Genomic DNA, 24,489 nt, shown 5'->3' on the forward strand with positions numbered 1-24,489 from the left:
AAAAAAAACATGCCTGTTGTAGGACCAGATTTCCAAAGTCCTCATCCTGTCCTGATCTTAACAATACAGCCACTTGTTCTGGCCAACAATCAAGGCAAACAGCAACTATCCCCGGTCTGTAATGCCAAATGAAACCTTAGCCACCAGATGGCAATGTTGCCACATGACAATCTGTCTAAATGTTATCTACTCAAACTGGAAAAGCAAAAGCTGTTGCTTGAAGGGACCGCTGTCTTCTACACTGGACTAGTGGCACCTTTGAGTTTCTATATGTGGGTCACTTGCGCATCAGAGTCAGGCCCTCATTGTACTGGGCCCCTTCCCCATGTACAGAGAAACAGAATCGTGACCCATCATGAATACACACCAGAGGGGTCATGGGTTGCTCTGAAAAAACACTGACTGCAGTACTCTGCAGATGGATACAAACAAACAAACAAACAGACAGACAGACAGACAGACAGACAGACAGACAGACAGACAGACAGACAGACAGACAGACAGACAGACAGACAGACAGACAGACAGACAGACAGACAGACAGACAGACACACACACACACACACACACACACACACACACACACACACACACACACACACACACACACACACACAAAATCTCTCATTCTTTTTATTTGAAAGATAATATAAGAGAGCACAACCAGGGGGATTTTCAATTTCAACAAGGTTACTCTCTTTTTTCATAATTGGTCTGTCACTCTCATTCAGCATTAATAACGGTAGGTTGGTGGATGCTCTGGAGCCAAACAAAGCTGCCTTTTTTGTTAAAGAGGCTCATATTAGGACAGCTTTAATACCCACAGAGAAGCACTTCTGTATGACTTTTGTAGGTGAAGTCACACTGTATGAGTGAATAATAAAAGAAGAGGGATTTTGAAGGATGAAGAGTTAATTTCTGAGCCCATTCTACCTATTCATTCCCTAACATCACAGCTGGGATTCTGAAAAAACTGAAATGAATTTGATCGCCTACAGAATTTCAGCAATGCAGGACGTATGATTTACATTTAATTTGACAATGAAAACACTAGGAATGTTAAAATGCCATGAAAAGAATGTAAAAATTCTGGAGCATGCCTAATCCAATCTTAAAATGAACTATAATCCTCAAGGACGCACACTTCAGATAACTGCTGCTCAGCTATTTCTCTCCCTGGTTTATGTATTTAAAAATAATTTCAAGAGATTTCACAACATCAATAGACCTATCTAGGAGTAGGTGTTGGGTAAGTTACTCTAAAAAAAGTACATGGTCACACTTTAGATTAGAGTCCAATTCTAACTATTAAAGGGCCCCTATTATGGATATTTGAAAATGACCTTTCATGTAGTGTGTAACATAGCTCTAAGTGAATGAAAAATACTGTTACAAGAATACTGTCGACCAGTCGAACCACGAACGCCATATTACGTGAGCTGAACTGTGACTATCGACCAGCACGTAGCACGGCATTCGTGGTTCGACTCAGTGTTGCCAACTTAGCGACTTTGTCGCTATATTTAGCGAGTATTTAGAACCCTCTAGCGACACATTTTCAAAAAAGCGACTAGCGACAAATCTATCGACTTTTTCTGGTGTTATTGGAGACTTTTGGAGACTCTCTGACGTGAAAGCACATATCGTTCTTACTCTTCTCAACGAGCAGCGGGTGCTGCCGTGGGTCCCACCCCCATCCCAAAGCACTCACAGGCGGCCCAGTCCTCGCGCAGCAGCCCCTCCCAGCTGCAGTTAGAGCACCCCTCCGCGTACAGACTGCAAAAGAATCGCGCAAATGAGTCGCTATTTTTAGCGACTTTTCAAACGTCACTCACTCTTGCTACGTCTACCCTGTTCAGTAAATGACTGAGAGGAGCAGCAGCACATTCATCTGTTGAGCGCACGGCCACTGAGAGACGTGAATGAGCAGTGTTTTTCCACGGATTTATTATCTGCTTTTCTTTTTCATTTTAATTAAATAATTTAGTTTCCTTCCTTTTCTTGTGCTTACGGTATTACTTGTAATACTCACTATCACAAAGCTTTTGTTCATCCGGCTCCAGAACTCTCTCAATTCAGATAATTTTCCACATTGGCCTATAAAAAAAGTTAGTCATTCACTAGGCCTATATCATAGCTTCTCGTTCTATTGTCTGACAAAACATATATAGGAAATGAGAACAGCTTTATTTTACATTCGGCTATATTATATTATAATATATTAAATACAGTATGTGAGCTGAGCATTAATTTATAGAGAAAACACATTAGACAAGCAGAACGCAAGTACGACGCGATGGCGTCACAAATATGCTAATTGACGTATGACGTCATCTAGCGACATTTAGCGACTTTTAGGTAAGGCGTTAGCTACTTTACTTTGAAAATAGTTGGCAACACTGGTTCGACTGGTCGAGACTGTTTTCCAAAGATGGCTCCTGCTTGTATACGCCAAGTGAACTGTCATTATAAAGTATCTTCTTATTAAACTGTCTGTACACTTACAAAGTTCTCAAATCTTCGGTTTGCAGGTAGAGACCCTAATTATGCTACTGTGTTAGTGTGGGGCTATTTTGAGCCTTGTTAGTGGTATTAACTAGCGATTTTTATTTTTACTTATTCAATGCCCCATACACTAGCGTTATAAGCTAATCTGTGGTTAAACTAAAAATAAATGTTAAAACTAGGTACATTCGATTATCATGAAAACGCATCCCAGAGAACGGTCGACTCGGTACCCATGTGCTATTTAGCCCTAGGTTCATTTTTGGTCGGAATTGTCCTTTAACTAGACTAAACATTTAAACTACTCTAACATACACATACATACATGCATGCATACAGTTTACCAAGGGAAAGAGAGCTGAAGCAGAATACAGGAAAGCAAGAAGTTATAGCATTTGAAATTCAGCAGATCAACAGCCTTGAGCAAACCATCAGTTTAGTTCTAACACACCCTTCTTAAAAAGGGGTAAGGATACTTAAAGTATCAAATAATGAGACTAAGTTTGATACTTGCATGTCTTGCCCATTTGAATTAAACTGTCCTGATGCAATTTGTTGAGGCTACAGTTGATCTTTGCTGATGTTGTCTTGAGAGAAAACCAGTGGGAGTCAGAGGATATTTGACTAATGGAACGACAAGGCCGCAGCCTGGCACAAGCTTGGGGGTCCTTAGAAAACTTCTAGTTCAGCATCATCTTCATTAGGATTTCAGAAAGGAACTAAGAGACTAAAAAGGAGTGATCTTGTGATCAGTGATGTGCTGTGATCGGAGGTATGTTAGCCAATAAGAAGTTTACCCTTTAGAGGGAGATTTTACGACCCATTGTGTTCTAGCAGGGCATTTGAATATATAATTTGATTGGGTGTTTAAGAAAAGAATCTTCAAGATTCTTATAATACTAATGCGTCACAAATTTTGAAAAATGTAATGTAAATTAACAAATGGGGGACGAAGATTGGAGTTTATAGAGACTAAACATGCTACACATATGATTTAGGTTAACCATAGTATACAAGTCTGAAACATTAATCCAAAAGAGTTTAAAAGAGAAAATGAAGACAGGCCAAACCACATAAAAGGAAAATCATGAGATGGGAAAATTAGATATATGTTTATACATTTCTCACGTGGTTATATATAGAATACATGGGATTAAAAGGGTTTATTTCTCCTTTGCAGCAAAAATTAAGTGAGTGTCACAGTCCTCTGCAATTTCCTTTTGGGGTAATTTCATGTAACAGGACACTGGGTTCTTCCAGTGTGTTAGCTTCATTTGGAATGTTAGTTTTGGGGGAAGTTTTATAGACCTTTGTTGGGAGAGTGAGTTTGCTGGATTATTGATTAAATATAAGGAATAATTTGTGTGTGTCTGATTGGTCCAGATGCTACAGTGATCATTGCAAAAAATGTGTTATATTATTTATACGCATATATATATATATATATATATATATATATATATATATATATATATATATATATATACAATATACAAACTTTTGACTGGTACTGTATGTATATATATATATATATATATATATATATATATATATATATATTTCAGATTCACCAGGTAGTTCTATTGTTCTTGTTTATGGTGATATTGCATCTTTTAGACTTCAACAATACCCATATTCCGGTCTCACGTAGTGTCATCTCAACTCTTGAGCCAGCTTAGAAACAGCAGCTGGTGTGAGAATCAAATTATTTCGCACTCCAAACTGTCTAAATAAGAGCGTTATCCGATGGGCCTGGAATCACAGTCAAACAGAATCGGGTGCGAGTTGAGGTTGACTCAATTGTCCATGGACGCTCCCTTCAGGCTATGTGTATATATATATATATATATATATATATATATATATATATATATATACACACACAGGGTTTTTCCTGGCTCAAAATGAGGCGGAGGTGGTAAAATTGTAACACTAGGGGGGTCCGGGGGCATGCCCCCCCCGTGAGAAAATTTTGTACATTTTAAAGATAAATTCATTAATCTGGTGCACTTTGAGTCACTCGGATCTGTTGTTAAAAATAAATAATAATCCACCTGCCAACCACCCATATTCTTTGATTTAGATATCTGCATCTGATCATCACATTACAATTATTCAATTAAGCATGATAATATAGTAACACATCACACAATTAACATTTATTTAAATTAAAAGTTCTTCTTTTGGCAAAATTACATTTTCTTTATAGCCTAAACAGAGGCTTTACTCCCTTTAAACTTATTGTCAATGTTTCATTTTTGAAAACACTCTTATCAGAACAATTTTTTGTACCTTTATAAAGGGCATTTTCCCCCTAATTTTATTTAATGTATGCTCTAAATTTCATTTCAAATTCTTACATTTTATCAATACATTCAATTAAAATAATAAGACACTAGGCTGTTACCAATCAAATTAAATAATTTACATTGAAAAATTATAACTGTATTAAATGAGATTATTTTGAATATTTTTTGAATATACAAGGAATGTTGAAAAGAATGATACTTTGAAACTAAACCGCCAGTAGGAGGCGGCAGGCGGCCGTCTTAATGAGCGAGTCATTGAGTCATTAATGACGATTCGTTCGATTCGTTCAAACGGCTGATTGATTCAGAATGAGGCGGTTTAATAATGGGCAATTGAATCTTTGACTCAAGCCATTAACTGTTAGTTCAAAACGCTGAATGATTCAGTAATGAATCATGGATGAGTGTTGCTGTGAGACGCGATATGGTTCTGTTGTTTGGAACTATTTTCGCTGCTAAAACAGAACAAAAACAGTCTAAAAATGTAAGTAACTTAATTTTAACTATTTGTTTATTGAACTGTTATGAAATTAATATCTCGGTTTCAATCGTTGATGGCATTCAGGAAAACAGCACTCTGGTCGTGTGTAGCCTATATATTGTTTCTTAACTATAATTAATGTTATAAATAACTGCGCGAGACTCAACAGCGCAACTCCGTCCATACATTAGGTAACATGATGGGAGTTCCGTGTCTTTATTACACTCATTTAGCTGTCATCCACCCTCGATTGAATGGAATGTTTTTATTACTCGGCCCGCTCGACCCGCGGATTATGATCCGTGCAGCACTATCGGCAAACTACACGGTTAGAGAATGGACACAAGCGGGAATCGCGACAGAACTGTCACGGTGGAAAAAGTGTATATGAGCACGTGACTGTATGTCCGAGTTTTGTCGAGAGGCGGAGGCGGCACGAAATTTGACGGAGGCGGCCGCCTCATAATTGTCTATGCAGGAAAAACCCTATATAATACTCAATATATACTCAATTGTCCATGGACGCTCCCTTCAGGCTATATATATATAGCACTACGTGAGACCGGAATATGGGTATTGTTTAAGTCTAAAAGATACAATCTCACCATAAACAAGAACAATAGAACTACCTGGTGAATCTGAAATATATATACAGTACCAGTCAAAAGTTTGTACGCATGAATGGGAAAGTGTGTCCAAACTTTTGACTGGTTCCTGTACTATAATATACACACAAATAATATTGCTAACGTATTATAATATACACATAAATAATATCGACCGATATATCGTTATCGTTACACTATGCAGTGTTATTTTACATTTGATTCATTTATTAAATTTCTGTACCTAATCTATATAATCTGTATATAACTACTGTTGGATCTACCTAAAAACATGAAAAGCAATTTAAATTTGTATCTTTATTCTATTGTTTTTATTTGTGCTATTGCTTGTAGTTTGATTACTTGTTCTTATTTTATTACAGACTGTTTACTTGTCTTTAATAGTATTTGCAATGTATATTTTATATTATATTTATGTAGAATTTATTTTCATTTGCATTGTTCTTGCATTTCATGTAAAAAGTCTGGCGAATAAAATAAAAAAAAAATGTACCAGCCAATGGCGAGGGTTGATCTAATGCAATTACATCAGAAGTAGCCTAACTGTAATTAAAGGGATAGTTCAACCAAAAATTTTAATTCTGTCATCAATTACTCAACCTCATGTCTTTCCAAATCCATATGACATTTGTTCATCTTTTAAACACAAATGGATATATTTTAATTAAAACTGAGAGATTTCGGTCCCTCCATTGACAGTCCATGCAACTACCACTTCGACGCCTCAAAAAGTTTAAAAAGAGGTTGTAAAAATAATCCATAAGAATTGAGTAGTTTAGTCCTAATTTTCTGAAGAGACACAATCACTTTATATGATAAACATATTTAATTTTGGCTTTTATTCACATATAAACATTCATCAGCGCACAGATAAGATTCGGTAAATGAGGTTCATTCTTTTGTTACGGAGGAAGTTTGAGTTTCTGTTTCTGTTTGCTAATCAATGTTTATATGTGAATTGAAGCCTAAATTTAATCTGTTCATCATATAAAGTGATCAACATTTTTTTTTACTAAACCATTCAATTCATATTAATTAGTTTTATGGTCTCTTTATAAACTTTTTGAAGCAACAAATTGGTAGATGAAACGAAAGTCATGCAGGTTTGGTACGACATGAGGGTGAGCAATTGATGACATTTTTTTCTTCCTAATTTTGGGTGAACTAACCGTTAAAATTACAGAAACAATATTAGTAGTCCCTTGCTTTACTTTTTCAAAGGAAAAGTATTAAATAATGCATTACACCCAACAATGCCAGGAGTGTATTAAGCAGACATTGTATATTTCAATGTACTAATTCAACAAATAGAAAAAAGGTGTGATATCTGCAGTCAAATTCCATCATATGTTGACTGTTAGAGGTAGGAATGCAGTGCACCAATGCCATTTTAGAGACTAAATATGAGAACCTACAGAACTGTCTGCAGCTTCAATCCTTCCCAGTATTGGCTTTTAACAGTATACAGCTCTTAACAGCAAACCTTTGAACAGTATACTGTACATTGCATGTACACATATTGTATACATAACCAATGAAAACCTACCTTTCTGTGAGTTTTTTAGCAAACCCGAAATCTGTCAGTCGAATGTGGCCCTCGCTGTCCAACAGTATATTCTCTGGTTTCAGGTCTCTGTAGACTATTTCTTTGGAGTGAAGGTATTCAATGGCGCACACGATTTCAGCTGAATAAAACATTCCGGTGCTGTTACTGAAACGTCCTCTGCTGCGTAAATAGCTGAAGAGTTCACCACCATTCACGTATTCCATCAACATGTACAGCAAGCGATCATCATGATGCGTCCAGTACCTGAAAAAATGTCCACATTATATTTACATGTGATTGGTCATCCATCAATCATATTTATACTTGCCATGAGCTTGGAGGCAGACAGGCTATATACTTTTTTAAATAATTTTCCATTATAAGACCTATACATTATGAGACCTGGACTTAAATTACTAAAGCATTACACAATTATATTAATACAATTTTATAAATTAATTGTATTAACTTTTCCAGGTCTAGAAATCATACTTTTAAAAATTGGGCTATACATCATATATCCTGGTTTTTCCTAATATATCCATAGTTCTTCAAAAAAAGAAAATAAAAAAGTTGTTGAGAGGTTGAATTAAAATAAGAAATATTTTGATTTTCTCTTGAGCAATTCAATGTTCTGAATTGACTGAAGTGATTGTAGCAGGTCAAACAACATTTGTCATTGATATGTTGGTACTTCAGCACGTTTAAATGTTTATACAGCACATTGAAATGTTTACAGATCATAACCCAGTGTATTTTTATAAGATAACAGTGTATAAACAGTATTCTCAATTCTGTTAGCCTATTTGTTAATGTTGTGTAGTGTTCACTCACAGTCTGACAAGGAAAGGATGGTTCACCTCCGTCAAAACCTCTTTCTCATTATGTACGTGTTGCTCCTGCTTTAGACGAATAACATCTGGGATCTTCATCGCCTTCAGAGCAAAGAAACCTCTTGTCTTTTTATCCTTCACCAGAAAAACCCTTCCAAAGGTTCCTGTACCTGCAACAATGTGGAGAACTGACATAATGAGAATGGCTACAACGCAAAAATTACATAATAGCCTGAACAGAAACTTAATTCACATTGGACCCAAAATGTATGAAGACTTAAGCTACTTATGACCACTATCCCATTTTTTAAATACTGAGACTACAGAAGCATGTTTGTGTTTGTTCTCTACAGAGCTCAATTCTCCACAGATGAATGGTACTCAGAGCAGGGAGCGTAAAACTCTCAAAGATGACCCACCACAAAGAAGTCTTTGATTTTGATCTTGTGATTTGATCTTTTGATTGATATCTTACGCTACACACATATGATCAATGGCAACCGAGAGAGCTCTCAAGCTGAGAGAGTAGGGCACCTTTAACCACCCACCAAATTAAAGGCTACTCAGTCTCACCGGAGTGCTGTTACAAGCTTGACAGGTCAATACCAACAACAGAATACTACAACTCGACAGGCTATTTGGACCAATACATCCTATGCTCTTAGACCTAAGCCTCACACTAAATGCTTAACTAATCCTTGATGATAAACCAAACATAACCTTAAAGCATGGTAAGAAAAAAAAGCCCTGTTGTGTGTACGTGTGGAGTTGGCATTCTCTGCAGGTACTATTAGCACTCGGCTCAAGAGGCGGAAAACCACAGTCGTGGAGTGGTAGTTGAAGTTGAAGGGCATGAAGTGGATCAAGCAGATACCGAAAAATAGGCTTGTGTTTTATTTGTTTAACCAAACTTCCGCTTGAGAAATACATCTAAAGTAGAATACACACTTGAGACAGAACAAACATCCCTAACAATTTGAGAGATATCTCTTTAAAAAAAGAGAGCCTTTTGACTGACATTACTATTCAAATGGTTAGGGTCAGCAATATTTCTATTTCAAATAAAGTGTCCTTTTGAACTTTCTATTTATCAAAAAAATAAAGCACAGCAGTTATTAACATTGATGATAAGAAGAAATGTTTTTTTTAGCACTAAATCAGAATATTAGAATGATTTCTGAAGGATCGTGACACTGGGTGTCAGTTTAATATCCTAATGTATATATATATATATATATATATATATATATATATATATATATATATATATATATATATATATATATATTAGTGGTGGGCCGATATCGGCGTTAACGTGCTGCGTTAACGTGAGACTCTTATCGGGCGATAAAAAAAATATCGCCGTTAATCTATTCTCAAAGTTGGGTTGGGATCATAAAATAGCTTTTTCGAATATCTTTATATTTTCGCGCAATTCATTTGACATAATTGACGCCGCGCCTACTGTCACAGATCGCTCAGCAGGGTATTTTCCTGTCAGGGACACAAGGTGTATACTTTTACATGTTACGTTGGGCGACGTTCCTCTCGTTACTTTATTTTAATACAAACATGTTAAATGAGTTTATTCCAAGCGCGCTGTATCTTTTTATGGGCATGAGCGATGCTCAGTTTACAAATGAATCACTCTTTTGAGTCGATTCTGTTCAAAGACTTCAAACAAGTTGGCAGATCTGTGTAAATCGGTTCGCGAATCAGTCTGAATGATCTGTTCAGTTCCTCACGCACTGAATCGTCTGAAGCGCGTTCATTCACACTTGACTCGAATTCGAAACAGGAAGTTTTAAGAACATCACAAGAGCGTTGGATGAAGTGGCCGTGGATTTACAGTCCAGTAAAAGCAAATCTGCAAATGCATCATATTTTTGCCAGCGATGAAGATCTTTATTAGTTGAACATCTTCGTATGCTGTCTGTGAATGAATGATTCCACAGGACGATACATTCAATTTCATTTCATTCAGGTAATACATTTTACAACCAAACAGATTATTATGCCACGATAGCACTACTAACAAGTATGGCATTATCTGTTTTTTGGACATATACATTAATTTATAGGCTACAAAAACGCTTCAGAGCGTCGGCGCACTGGCAAAGGTTAACAGGTTTAAATAACTTACCATTGTGTACGGTTTATGAAATGAACACCCGCCATCCCGCGGTAATGTGTGCGTGTATTGCGCAGGGGCATAGTCACACGAATAGTTCACATAGATTAAAAACTAATTTGTTTAAAAAGGAGGAGGCTATTGCCGGTAAAGGCAGGTTCACATAAAATCATTATGACATATGACATTATTCTTTGATCTGACGAGCATCTGGTTTGGCGATGCAACGGACTGTAGAACGTTGTGCATATTGTTTTTTTCTTCTTCCAATCAGCGTAGGCAGGCCTACTAAGTTAAAAACAACTACGACAACTCAGATTTCATTAAAAAAGATCTTCATTTGTGTTCCGAAGATGAATGAAAGTCTTAAGTTACAAGTTTGGAACGACTTGAGGGTGAGTAATTAATGTAAGAAATCAACTATCCCTTTAATATAATTTAAGTTTAGATGACTTACTGTATATATAGCCCATCTATTTGTTCTTAAACAATTAAGGCAGCAAAATAACTTTAAACTAACAAGTTTAATTTTTACAGTGCAGAAAAAAATAGAAATAAACATTTGAATATATATTAAAACAGAAAATAGTTATTAAATTGTAGTAATATGTCATAATATTCTTGTGAATTATATTTATTAAACTTTTGAACAGTAGTGCATTTTTTAGCTAGGCTATATGCAATAAAAATGTAAATTCATAAATACATTTCACAAGGGTATACAATAAAACAATAACAAAAACTATATTGATAAGATCTTCAAGTTTGATATTTGATAAAGATTCTTAACATTTTCCCACATTTCTAAAAACATTTATTAATGCAATTTCTGAAAACTACCTATTTCTGTTGCTTAGTAATATTACAAGAAGGACAATATCGTTCTGAGACTCATGGCTCTTATTCCATATACAGTAACAATGAAAGAGCAAATGCCAAAAGAAAGTTATATTTCATGACACAAGCAAAAAAATAGAACTAGAAGCAAAATGTTTAATGTTGTATGATCACAGAACTAAGCTATGCTCTAAGTACTCATAACAGGGTAGTTTCAAACCACCTACATTTCCTTGTATTTGCATTCGAGCTACAACATAGACGGAATAACTGACATGGAATGTTGGCATTCAACACGTTTACCTCACACAAGGAATCTTTGTTCAGAGACCACTATGTTGACATGGTTACACAACCATGGAAGAAAACAAATGCCTTGGCTGTTAGTAGGGAGGAGACGGGATTGGTAACATGTGAAGTAAGACACTTGTTATGATGACACATTATTAGATCATGTTTCCTACCAGTTGCAGGGAAATCTTATTCAGCTAGCTAAATTTTCAAAACTTTAAACATTGACACATTTTTATATCGCGATATCTCGATATAGGCTAACGATGTACAGTTACATCATTACATGAAAAGTAATATCCAAAAAAGCATAATAGTGCCATTTTAAAGGTGCTCTAAGCGATGTCACATGTTTTTTAGGCCAAAACATTTTTTGTCACATACAGCAACAACAAACTGGGCTAACCCGCACCACGAAACATAAACTGTTCCAGCCAATAACCGACAAGAAGGATTTGGGGGGTGGGGTTTGGGGGGTTAGTGCGCGGATGAGGAGGAGGGAGGGTCTAGCTAGCGTCCGTTTTGTTTGACAATACTTTAAACGTCAACAAGTAGTGAGGTCACTCGACATCGCTTAGAGCACCTTTAAGTTCAAGACATTGACTTGATGTATTTTGTTTGTACAAAACCTTGCTGAGGTCTGCCTTAAAATGCAAATTCAGGTTCTACAACATTTTTATATGGATGCACACTCAGAAATATACTTTTGTGCCATGATCAAATAACTTGTGACTGTGAGTGAGTCATATTTTAGCTGATTTTAGCATATTTTAGCCAACAGCAACCATGCATGTGTCAAAGGAAAAATATGATATGAATTAGGGATAGCCCGATACCGATACTGGCATCAGGGATCGGGTCGATACTGTCCTCATATACTCGTACTCGTACTCATAAAAATTCGCCGATACCACGCCCCGATACCACGTACATTTTGCGAAACGAAACTGGTCGCCGCGAGTGCTTTGTCGAGGTGAACTGAGGCATAGGGACGTGCACTCCCAACGCAAAAGAGTGCGGCGCGGCACTAGATCTGATGGCCGAGCGCGGGCGGTAATGCACTCACTCTGTGTGTGGAGAGAATAATTCCGGGAGAATAAAACGATTCGCGGGACTCCCGCAAACTAGAAATATCTATGAATACAACATATTAAAACTAATAGATTTTCATTCATCTGTTGCAGAAAAGCAAGAAGAACAACTAAAACAAAATAGAAACGATTTACAGGCAAGAGTTTCTATTCATAACATGTTTGCAGCGTTGAGCGATGTAGCCAATCACAGACATGTGTGTTGATTTCTTGAACGCAATGGCTAATCAGAAGCATTTAAGATAGACTCCCCTCACTGCTCAAAACTTTTTTGTTCAGTGCTGAATTCTGTATGCTGGCAAATCCTCTAATTATAACAAACAAAGTGTGGATATTATGAAAGATTCATTGTGCAGTCAGCTTCATTGATAATAACAGATGTGTGAGATCGCGATGAACTGTCAGCTTTTTAGGAATTAGACTATTAAGGGAGCGCACTTTGGGCGCATTCAGTTATGTCAGACCATGCACGCAGTAACTGCTTGCTTTTATGTAAAAATTAACAGTGGTTTGTGTGTTAATACATTTATTATTTTACTCATTATTATTTATTTTTAGACTTGTTAAAACAAGCAGAGAAGAAAATAAAAACAGTCTTCTAACCTGTGTTCTAATATAATCCAGTGTAATTTATTCCTGTTTATAATACATCGTGTGACACTGAAGACTGGATTAATGATGCTGAAAATTCAGCTTTGCATCACAGGATTAAATTATATTTTAAAGTATATTAAAATAGAAAACCATTATTTTACATTGTATTATATTTCACAATATTACTGGTTTTTTTTTTGTCAAAGAAATGCAACCTTGTTGAGCAGAAGAGACTGTTTCAAAAAATATTAAAAATAGTAATGTTTCCAAACTTTTGCCCGGTACTGTATATTGTTTTATACATTTTATATTGATTTTCTGTATTTTTGATCAAAGAAATACAGCATTGATGAGCAGAAGAGACTTATTTTCAAAAACTTTACTATTATTAATGTTTCTAAACTTTTAACTTGTATAATCAAGTGATGTAACTATGTAAACTGTGTAAAAAAGTGTTATCTAATAATTAACAATGGCTGGACCCTGTTGATCCAATCAGCATTTCTTGTCCAATGGTTGGTTAGATTAATTTTCTAATTTCATCCTAAATGAAGACGTGGGAGGAGTAGTTTGATGTTCAAGCTTCTGGGGAAAACCTTGTTCATTTAAATGTTTATAAACCTGTTTGCATACTGTTTTTTCTGTTTGTGCTTTGTTCTATAGTAAATGAGCTGAATGAATTAAATTCTGTATCTTTCATATGTCGTTGAAAAAGTCTCTAAAATAGTTTTGGGCAAATGAGGACCAGTTAAATTAGACCACTGCATGTCTGTCTATATTATATTAATTAAAAACTAAAATGACCAAATGGTTACCAACACGCGACTGTTGATCCATGACGTTGCCACGACGTCGCAGTTACTTACTGACAACGTTACAATTTCACTTTTCCGGTTACGCCACGACGAAAGTTTGGTCAACAGATTACGTTGCAGTTATTTAACAGTCATGTATTTTTGTTAGCTGGGTATAGTATACATAAACCAGTAATTGTAACGGAAATTACAATTTGTGTTTCTCGTGCGCAAACAAAAGTCTGTATATTTTTAAGGTACCTTAACATATGAATCGCGATTCTATCTTCTAACGATTCAAATCATTCATAAATTAAAAAAGAAAAAAATCTATAATTTAAACGTTTGTTAATAACAAAACAAAGAACAGTGCAGCACCAGGACAGTTTAGAGAGTGTTCAGGCTTGCAACGGGGGACAAATTAAGCAGTTCCATATCAATCAAAAGGGATAGTTCACCCAAAAATGAAAATTACCCCATGATTAATAAAGTCCTTCTGAAGTGAAGCGATGCATTCGTGTAAGAAAAAGATCCATATTTAAAACTTTATTGACTGAAATATCTAGCTTCCGGCAGACGGCCGTATGCATTGATTTACGGCGAACGAGTAACCCTTGAACTTGTCACATACATAATGAAGAACGCGGAAGCGCAGAGGATAGAGCAAAACAAAACACCAGTCACAAATTAGAAGTCTAAAACGACAATATTTAAAGAGAAATGTGAGTTTGAGTTTGTTGCCCAGCCCTATTAGTTTTGACAACGAGAGGCATCAAAGCTTACGCTAATCCTATATCCTACGTCATCAAGTGTTACTCTTTTGGTGTATGTCGACTTGCGGAGGCCGTCTGCAAGAAGCTAGTTATTTTAGTCGATAAAGTTTTAAATATGAATTTTTTTCTTACACGAACGCAAGACATTTTTTAATATAACTGATTGCATTCATCTGAAAAAAGAATGTCATATACACCTAGGATGGCTTGAGGGTGAGTAAATCATGGGGTGTTTTCATTTTTGGGTGAACTATCCCTTTAAAATAATAATGTGGTTACAAGGTTTGTACAATTTAAACTAGGCTACCTTATTAAATAACTCTACTAACAGTAGCTGCTGTTCAGTTTGAATACTGCTGCTCTCCTTCTACCTACTGTCTTCTGAACTCTTCCCTCTCTTCATTAAAGCTCCAAAGAAGGGTTGCCAGATATCAACCAAATAAATTACATAAATTCAAAAACAAATGCATATCGAATCAAGATCCAATTCAAAATTGAGCATCGTTTTTTAATTGAATCGTGCCCCCAAGAATCGATTTTAATCGAATCTTGAGATTCCAAAAGATTCCCGCCCCTAATCAATAACTAAATTGTATCTATTTGAAATAATAATCAAAATTATTCCCCTAATTAGCCTATTTCTCATTGGTCTAATAGATTGCTGCAGGGATGACATTCTTTTGTAGGCAAAACCAAAGTTAGCATCATCCTGGTTCCCTCGACAAAAAGCTAAGAATATATTTATATTGGCTTTGGGATTATTAACATAATTATGTGACCAACAAAATTTCAAGATTCATAAAGTCGGCATGAAATCAAAATTGACCCCAATTACTTTGTTAGTAGTGGTGCACTAGTGTTGTCAAAATACATGGTACTTCGTTACCAAGTCGGTACTAAAAAAATTAAACTGATACTGTACCAGCTTTTTTTAAGTACCCAAAGTACCGGGTTAATCCGGTTCTTGATGCGCTGTCCAAAAGGTGCACAGTTGCATCCTCTTCATAAAAACAGTCTGAGACATGGTGCCCGGCGGCACTGCTATGTGGTTGCTCTGAATCCACTTGTTGACACGAAAGGAGGAAAGAGCCACATATGGAAATATTTTGGATTAGGCTAATGTCACATTGCCATTAGGTGCCGTTCACATGCAAATTCGCAATTTCAAGTGTAGGCGCGCGGCAAGCACGCTTATAATAAAAGCGACGCGGCGTGGCGTGCTCATTTTTCCAGGCGCGCCTCTGTTCATGGTTGCATAGTAACGACAGACGCCTAGGGCTGTTCGATTCCGGATTTTTTGGAATCGATTCCGATTCCTGTTTCTGGAATCGAAAAGAATCGATTCCAAGAATCGATTCCTCACTGTTATTTTTTTTAATACCAACAGCGTGTCTAACATTGTCATGTCTTACCGTGCCACACAGCGAGAAACTCTCTACACCGGGCGTGACAAAGCGCCCAATGCAAATCCATTTGTCCTTCCTATTAGATTATTGCGAGTGCTGCTTGGTCATAAATAGAACGAGGCATTTACTTCCATGCATGAAAACGGGTCTGGGGTGAAATAGGTGAGAAGGATATTACCCCTCTAGGGGGGTCCGGGGGGTCATGGTCTCCCGTAAGAAAATTTTAAATATTCCATATTTTAAAGCATCAATCTGATGCATTTTGAGATGCATTTTTTGCCAACGTCAGCATGAGTCAAAAATATTATGGCCTCCGTAGCGTTAGCTAATAATTCTCGACCGGAGCTTTGTTGCTCAATGACTCAATTCATCAAGCTGTAGCTAACGTTAGCTAAGCTTATGTCAACAGAGCTCCTGGGTAACTTAGATATACCAGAAAATATTAGGGATGTCCCGATACCATTTTTTCAGAACCGATCCAATCCGATACCAAAAATTCTGAGTATCGACCGATACCGATCCAATACCAGCGCAATTGAAATAAATAAAAAAAATCAAGAAAAATAACTATAACTCTGTGTGTTGAACTGATAATCACTCTTTTGTGTGTTAAACACAATCTACTACAGACAACTTAATTATAAAGAGAAAAACAACAAATCAAAACATGATCATAACCTATGACAAAAATTATATTAGAAACTAGATTAGTGGATAACTCAGTAAAATTTAGTCTAGAAAAACAATAATTGTATAAAATCTGAACATTTAGTGAAAAAAACATTTAGTGGGGAACAAATAAGAGACAATAGCCTAAGTGTTGCACTAAATCTGGTAAAATGTTACACATTGCTCTTTATATTGTTGTAAAATACATTCATGGAAAACAAGATAAAAATCAGAAAGATCAATTATATATATATATATTAGTGGTGGGCCGTTATCGGCGTTAACGTGCTGCGTTAACGTGAGACTCCTATCGGGCGATAAAAAAAAATATCGCGTTAATCTATTCCCAAAGTTGGGTTGGGATCATAAAATAGCTTTTTCGAATATCGTTATATTTTCGCGCAATTCCATGTTTAGCCTAGTATATTTGACATAATTGACGCCGCGCCTACCGTCACCAGTGCTTTAAGTGGGCCGGTACGCGCCGGTACTCAGTACCGCCACTTCCAAATATAGCTCTTGAGCGTACCGCCACCTCTCCATGCGCCCAGAACGTGCTTTTAGCGTACCGGTACGCTCATTTGCACATCCGTTTTAATCATTTGGCTGCGCTGCCGCTTTTCAGAGCGCCCTTCACAATGCACGGGACGCTTCCTAGTTCGTCCCACCGAGAGCAGAGACTACATTACCCATACACCCTTGAGTTTTACAAGTGAAAAGAGCATGCATCTCTTTTGCCGCTGTCAGTTGGTACGTTTACATGGACACAATCGGAATGAAATCAATACGATTGATGAATCCGAACAAGGTGTTTACATGAATGATAAAGTAATCGGGCTGATGTGCGCGTTTATATGTCACAAGTTTCAAATCGGATCTGATTTTTTGACATGCGCAAACTGCACGAATATACAGAGTTTCCCGCTGTTCGCGCATAAATATTCTCCTCTATTGGTTCTTTATTTGTTTTAAACAGCAGACGTAATATTAATTCGTCTCTGGTCATAATTTAGAGCATATTAACCGTTTTGCCGTGCTGATCACACAGTAAAAATGCCCCTCCCTGCGGCCAAAACCAGACGTCTGTGGTGGATGAGAATCCACAACAAGGACTGGTGGGACGTTATCCTGCTTCACTTCACATACGCGCGAGTAAAATGAGAATTTTAGAATGACGGGAAACTTATTAATATGACACTTTATTCAATAGGAAAAACAGCTCGTTCCACAGTAAAAGAAATGGACACAGCGACCCTATTGATTTTAACGGAGAAGACTCAAGCCCGATTATTGCACTTCCTGTCTGATGGCTGAGCGACTGCGTAGGCTCAAAGTGACCGTGACGACAGTCTGACAGTTGTAAATCTTCTAGTAGCTGTGGCAAGAAAAATCTGAATCACCTAATTTCCTTAAAAACGTTGTTGAAATATTTTGTCCCGTTGTTTTTATGGACTCTTTATCTATGGGCTTCTCCCTTGACTTTATGCCTCTATGTCCCCCCGATTGCCTCATAGACAGTAAAAGATTGCCTGCGAGCTTCTACTCCTGTCTATACGGTAATGTCTCTATTGTGCGACATAAAGTCGCGTGGTTATGACGCAATCGTTAGCCTGTTTTTAACAAAAACGGCTTCTACGGGGCCATAACGTAAGATACACAGTAATGGAGCCTTTTATACATTGTCATGTTTCTTTAGGAATAAATAATGGACAAATGAAGTTCTTTGGACGCCTCAGATGTAAAATTATTTACTGTCAAAGTGACGCCAAAATGAATGGGAGTCAATGGAATGCTAACAGTAGGTGAAGTTCTGCTACAATGGCGGCTCCCGCGAGGGTTCAGTTTCCGGCTGATGGATTACCCCCTTGGGCACAAAGCGCAATCCGAGCGCAGAATGATGCGCTTGAAGCAGCACGTAGTCACAGCGCGCAGCTCCTCTTCGAGTGCGCATTGAAAAGTTCTAAGCACAAAGGAAAGACATATCGATGCATAGTGTATTATACAGTATCTATCAGTGTAATCGTTTATTGAGCCTTTTCTTTTAACAGTTTTAAATTTCAGTTACTGTGCGCGTGAAGAACAATTATACTGCTCTCAGTGTTGTGATCTAACAGACACACGGTAGAAAGGAACATGATTAAGGTACGTTAGCCTACAGCAATACAGTCCAGCAAGATAAAGTAATTTTATGCGTAACCATAGAGCTTTATCTACAGATCAAGCATAATAATAGTAACATTGAATCATCTTAGAGAGAGTTTCATCGAGTTGACTGTTGTAACCGAACGCGAAGCGCTGTTTGAACGCTGAATGGAGAATGACTGACAGCCGCAGCGGAGGGAAATGTTTACGTGAACTTGAATTTAATGACTTAAATATTCATTTGATTGTTTTTGTCGATTGATTTCATAAATCAGATTTATTACTTGTCCTAAACTACAACAAGTAAGATCAAACCCCGCCAAGCAACCAATTCGAAAGATTTCATTGCGTCAGTCATTGCACTACACAATGCTGAAAAAATCATCCTACCCTAAACCACACTCTGTCACGACTGGATCCCATTTATTTAGTCTGAACTTTATTTCTTTACAGGTGACGTGATTGTGTTGAAAAAGGAAATCGGGCCGCGCCGGTTTGTGTTAAAAAAAATCTTAAAGGAGGAGTCGATTCCCCTTAAATGGAATCGATTCCAATCTTTGGAGTCGACTCTTTTTGGAACCGATTCCCAGCTCTACAGACGCCGCGGGAGAGCAAGCGCTTGTGGAAATAATTTGCACGCGCAAAAAACGCTATATGTGAATGGCCTTTAAATTGGTATCAGATGCGGTTGTATCGGGGTAGTTTTACGAGTACATGAGCACAGTTTCGGACCGACAGACGAGTACTGGTATCAGTATCGGTGAATCCCTATTTATGTAATTAATATCAGTCCGTCAGAAAAGCAGTTCTAGGCTTATTCTTGCCTGGATAACTCTTAGCAGGTTTAAAAAGCCCTTTTAAAATTAAATATGAATGCAGTTTTGGATTAAATAAAAGTACAGTCAAGTCAAATAAGTCAAGTCAAGTCAAGTCACCTTTATTTATATAGCGCTTTTACAATACAAATTGTTTCAAAGCAGCTTTACAGAGATAACAGGAAAGTAAAGTTGTAATAGTATTGTTAAATTCAAAATTAAATGTTAAATGTCCCCAACTAAGCAAGCCAAAAGCCAATGGCGAATGAAGGCGAAAAAAAAGGCGACAGTGTCAAGGAATCAAAACTCCATCAGGTGACAGAATGGAGAAAAAAACCTTGGGAGAACCCAGGCTCAGTCGGGGGGCCAGTCCTCCTTTGGCCAACAAACGAACAGTGTATGATTATAAATAACAAAAAATAAAACGAATTGTATCTCCTTTATAGTTTGGTAACACTACAATAAGATACCATTCATTAACATTAGCCTACTTAATGCGTTATCTAACATCAACACATTGAGTGAAAAATATATTTTTACAACATTAAATAATGTTTGTGAATGTTATTTAATAAAAACACTTGATAGTTCATGCTTGTTCACTTTATCATTGTGCATTAAATAATGTTAACAGATAAAACGTTTGTTTTTAAAAATGTATTAGTACATTTTTAAATTAACCCCAAGGAGAATAACTGCTATATTATACATCATAAACTATTGTTTATTGTTAGGTCATTTTATCTAATCTTATTGTAAAGTGTTTTTAATACAGATGTCCAGTTTCCATCTTTGTTACCGTGACATACACTTTAAAGGTCCCCTATTATGCCCCTTTTCACAAGATATAAAATAAGTCTCTGATTTCCCCAGAGTGTGTGTGTGAAGTTTTAGTTCAAAATACCCAACAGATCATTTTTTACAGCATGTTTAAATTGTCATTTTTGAAAAACGCGCTGTTTTAGTGTGTACCCTTTAAATGCAAATGAGCACGGCACAGGGGGCGGAGCTATAAGGGCTCGCGCTCAGTCTCAGGACAAGTTCATCTCACAGAATGATGATAATAATATAAGAAACTCTCAGTAACGGTGTTCATTTCGACCCAGAGTCGGACAATAATGCCTACAGAGTCAGAGTGCTGTATAGAGATGGAACAGGTATAGTTTAGTAACGTTTAATTACGGTTATAACGTATTTGTCATCTGCTTGTATTTATCCACTATCAATAGCCTACAAGTCTGCGGTTTCGGACCAGGTCCAAATGATGATCAAACATATACTGATGAGTTTAATAAAGTTTTTTGTACATAACACAAAAGATGAAGCGTCAGTTTTGGGCTACTTCAGAAACTCACGGAAAGAGCTGAGTAAACAGTAAGATATAAGAAGTGCGCAAGTACATAAACGAATTTCGGTAGAGTTGAGGGAGCATTTTCTTTAAAAACAAAATAATTCCACCTCGTCTTCAGCGGCTGCCTCAGATTTCGGGAGTAAATAGAGAGAGCTAGGTGGATTAATACATCCAGCCACACAACACCTACAACGCTGGGAGACATTCTCGTCAGTGCAGCAGTAGCCATGTTTCCATCCACACCTTTTTATCCGAATTAAGTGATATCGAATGAAAAATGCCTTATGGAAACAGTAAAATACGATTAAATTTCATGAATATCGACTCAAATGAAATACGTTCGGTCTCATCGGATTTTATCTTGATCGATATACGGCAAATGCGATAATAGCTGATGGAAACGTTATTTGCCGAATAAATAATGAATTGCGATTAAGTTTTAGGCCCTTTTATGGTTGCAAAACGCCACAAAACATAGAAGAAGACGAGTTCATTTCCGGCCAGTATTCCCGCTCTGTTTGCGCACACATGGCGGATGTCAACAAAGACAGATGTAAGTGCTGCCGTGCAAAGGCAAAAGACCGTAACTTCGTTTTAGGTCGAAAATGAGTTATTGATATTTTTGGCAAATTCAAGACCCCCTTTATCATGTGGATAAGTATCTTGCGTCAATTCTGTTGTTTTTTCTAAAAATGATGGGTTGTCTTAACAGTAACTTCCAAAAAGCAAAGGAGAAACCAAGGCAGAAGACCGTAACACCAGTTACCGCTGTTTGGCTTTGTTTTGGAATGCTCAAATTGAGTTACGGCACTCTGCCTTGGTATCGCCGCGCGTCAATATGAAGTTACTGTGCCGGCCAGGAGTTACGGTATTCTGCCTTTGTTTTACTGTCCATTAAAGTTTGCCGTGTTTAAGTTACGGTGTAGCCTGTGTTACTGTCATACTGTCATTGAAGCACTTCTGACACACACAATACCTGAATAAAAGAGTAGGTAAAATAATATTGTTGAGTGGTTGTTTTATTATAGCGTAAGGATGGCCCATTACTCTCGAGGGAAAATGATGGTTGAGATGGCTTTGAAACGCAGACATCATTGTGAAGGTAAGAAATTGTGAAACACAAAATGTGCATAGACAAACTTAAGATCGCGATTTACTTAATTTAACTAGCTAACAGCAGCCTAGCATAAGGCTAAAGTTAGTCAGTTATGAATAGGCTACCAAACTGCTCCATATAAGCACTGTAAACAAGCAGAGACTAAATAACTTACCAGCAATAAGTAATTTAACCGTATATAATCTCAAATAAATGTTTTTTTTTTTCATAATGGTAATTCACTCAGAGCCAGCTAGCCTGTCAGTGACACGTACTGTCACGTTAGACAACAGACTAGTTGCACGACACGAGTGCGAGTCGAATGCAGTTAACGTTAGTGTATGATCACACATAAAAACAGTATAGAAACAGCTCGCAAATCCATATCCTACCTTTTCTTGTAACATGATAAAATCCATGGCAATGAACGTCATCAGAGATGTTTAATCCACAAGCATTCTGAGCATTATTCCATAGCTGGCGTTCACATCAATCCACAAGTCAGGCGATTAACATTCAATTAGATGTAAAGGCAATTCCTTTTACGTTGCAATAAATAATAATTGGTTGCAAAACTGTATCCACCCGCATGTACGGGCTATAGCTTTTTTGTCTGGTAGTCAGTTACGTCAGAAAAACAATATTCAAATCACTCCACGCATTTGAGATTAATCCACCAGTCAGCGAGCCAAACTTAACCCTTGATTAACCAGTTGCACTTACTTGTAGGCCTATGCCTGATACTTTGTTAAAGTAGACATTGATTAATCAAATAGCCTATTGGTAAAAACAAATGTTTGCTGGACCTACGTGTATTGAATATAAAATATTATTTACTATTCAAATTTCCCTCCATGACTTATTATTATTTTACTATTATCATTATTGTTATTATTATTTTTAGTATTATTAAATTTGCTCTATTCCTTTCAGTTCCTTGTGGTGATATTCCTTGTGGTCCGGATGCACCACAAACAAAAAAAATGATCGTTCTGGACAGTGGTAGGCATTTTCATAACATTGACATTAATTAATCAAATATTCTTCAAATATTTCATGTTCATGTTCCATATTTTTCCATGCATGTCTCCATTGTAAATTTGTTCTGTTCATTTCAGTTACTTATGGCGATATTGATTGTGATCCAGCACCCAAATCAAAAACATGGACAGTTCTTGATAGTTGTTTGGATATTAGTTTCCCAGAGTTTGGTTCTGATGAGCTGTTCTGCAGCACACCTGACACCACGCTTGATGCTCTTATGGAGTTTCCCCTAGCTCCAGCCACAGCTTTACTGCCAGAGCCGACCCTCGCTCCACTGCCAGCACCAGAGCCCACCCTAGCTCCAACCACAGCTCTACTGCCAGAGCCAACCCTCGCTCCACTGCCAGCACCAGAGCCCACCCTAGCTCCAGCCACAGCTCTACTGCCAGAGCCGACCCTCGCTCCACTTCCAGCACCAGAGCCCACCCTAGCTCCAGCCACAGCTCTACTGCCAGAGCCGACCCTCGCTCCACTGCCAGCACCAGAGCCCACCCTAGCTCCAGCCACAGCTCTACTGCCAGAGCCCACACTCGCTCCACTGCCAGCACCAGAGCCCACCCTAGCTCCAGCCACAGCTCTACTGCCAGAGCCCACACTCACTCCACTGCCAGAACCAGAGCCCACCCTCGCTCCAGCCAAAGCCCCACCAATGGGAGATCCGTGTAAATGCAGAAGAAAATGCAGAGACAAATTTAGTGAGGAGAGGCGTAAGGAGATCTGGAAGAGGTACTGGGACATCAACTACACAGACAGACGTGCATTCATGTTCCACAGTGTCAGCCAGCTACCAACAGCAGCAGTTTGTGTGGATGGAAAAACAAGTCGACGGTGCAGGTCCTTTGTTTACAGGCTAAATAATGCAGATCAGGTCCCACAGCAGGTCTGTAAAACTTTTTTCTTGGCCACTTTGGGGTACCACCCAGCGAATGACAGCCTGGTCCTCTCTGTGATGGGGAATGGGAATGAGGTGATCACACGAGACCAAAGAGGAAGACATACACCATCCAACAAGCTGGACATGCAGCCTTTTTACGACCACATTGAATCATTCCACCCATCAGTGAGCCACTACCGAAGAGAGCATGCCCCACATCGTCGCTATCTCCCTAGCGACGTTAACATCAAGCTCATGTATGCTGATTATTTGGAAAAAGG

General features: G+C 37.6%; 1 protein-coding gene across 1 annotated transcript in view; it reads right to left on the reverse strand.

Moving 5' to 3' along the window:
• The window catches only part of prkx (protein kinase X-linked), a 70,420-nt gene that overhangs the window by 19,467 nt on the left and 26,464 nt on the right, over positions 1-24,489 (reverse strand). Inside the window, exons 2-3 of the mRNA XM_077246828.1 lie at positions 8,302-8,470; positions 7,468-7,731 (exon numbers count right to left, since the gene is read on the reverse strand). Coding sequence (XP_077102943.1) covers positions 7,468-7,731; positions 8,302-8,470 — 433 coding nt within the window. The remainder of the gene's footprint in view (positions 1-7,467; positions 7,732-8,301; positions 8,471-24,489) is intronic.

The sequence above is a fragment of the Siphateles boraxobius genome, unplaced genomic scaffold (assembly GCF_051911475.1).
Source record: "Siphateles boraxobius isolate OS27281-9 unplaced genomic scaffold, OSU_SipBor_1 29, whole genome shotgun sequence".
NCBI classification, from domain to species: Eukaryota; Metazoa; Chordata; class Actinopteri; order Cypriniformes; family Leuciscidae; genus Siphateles; species Siphateles boraxobius.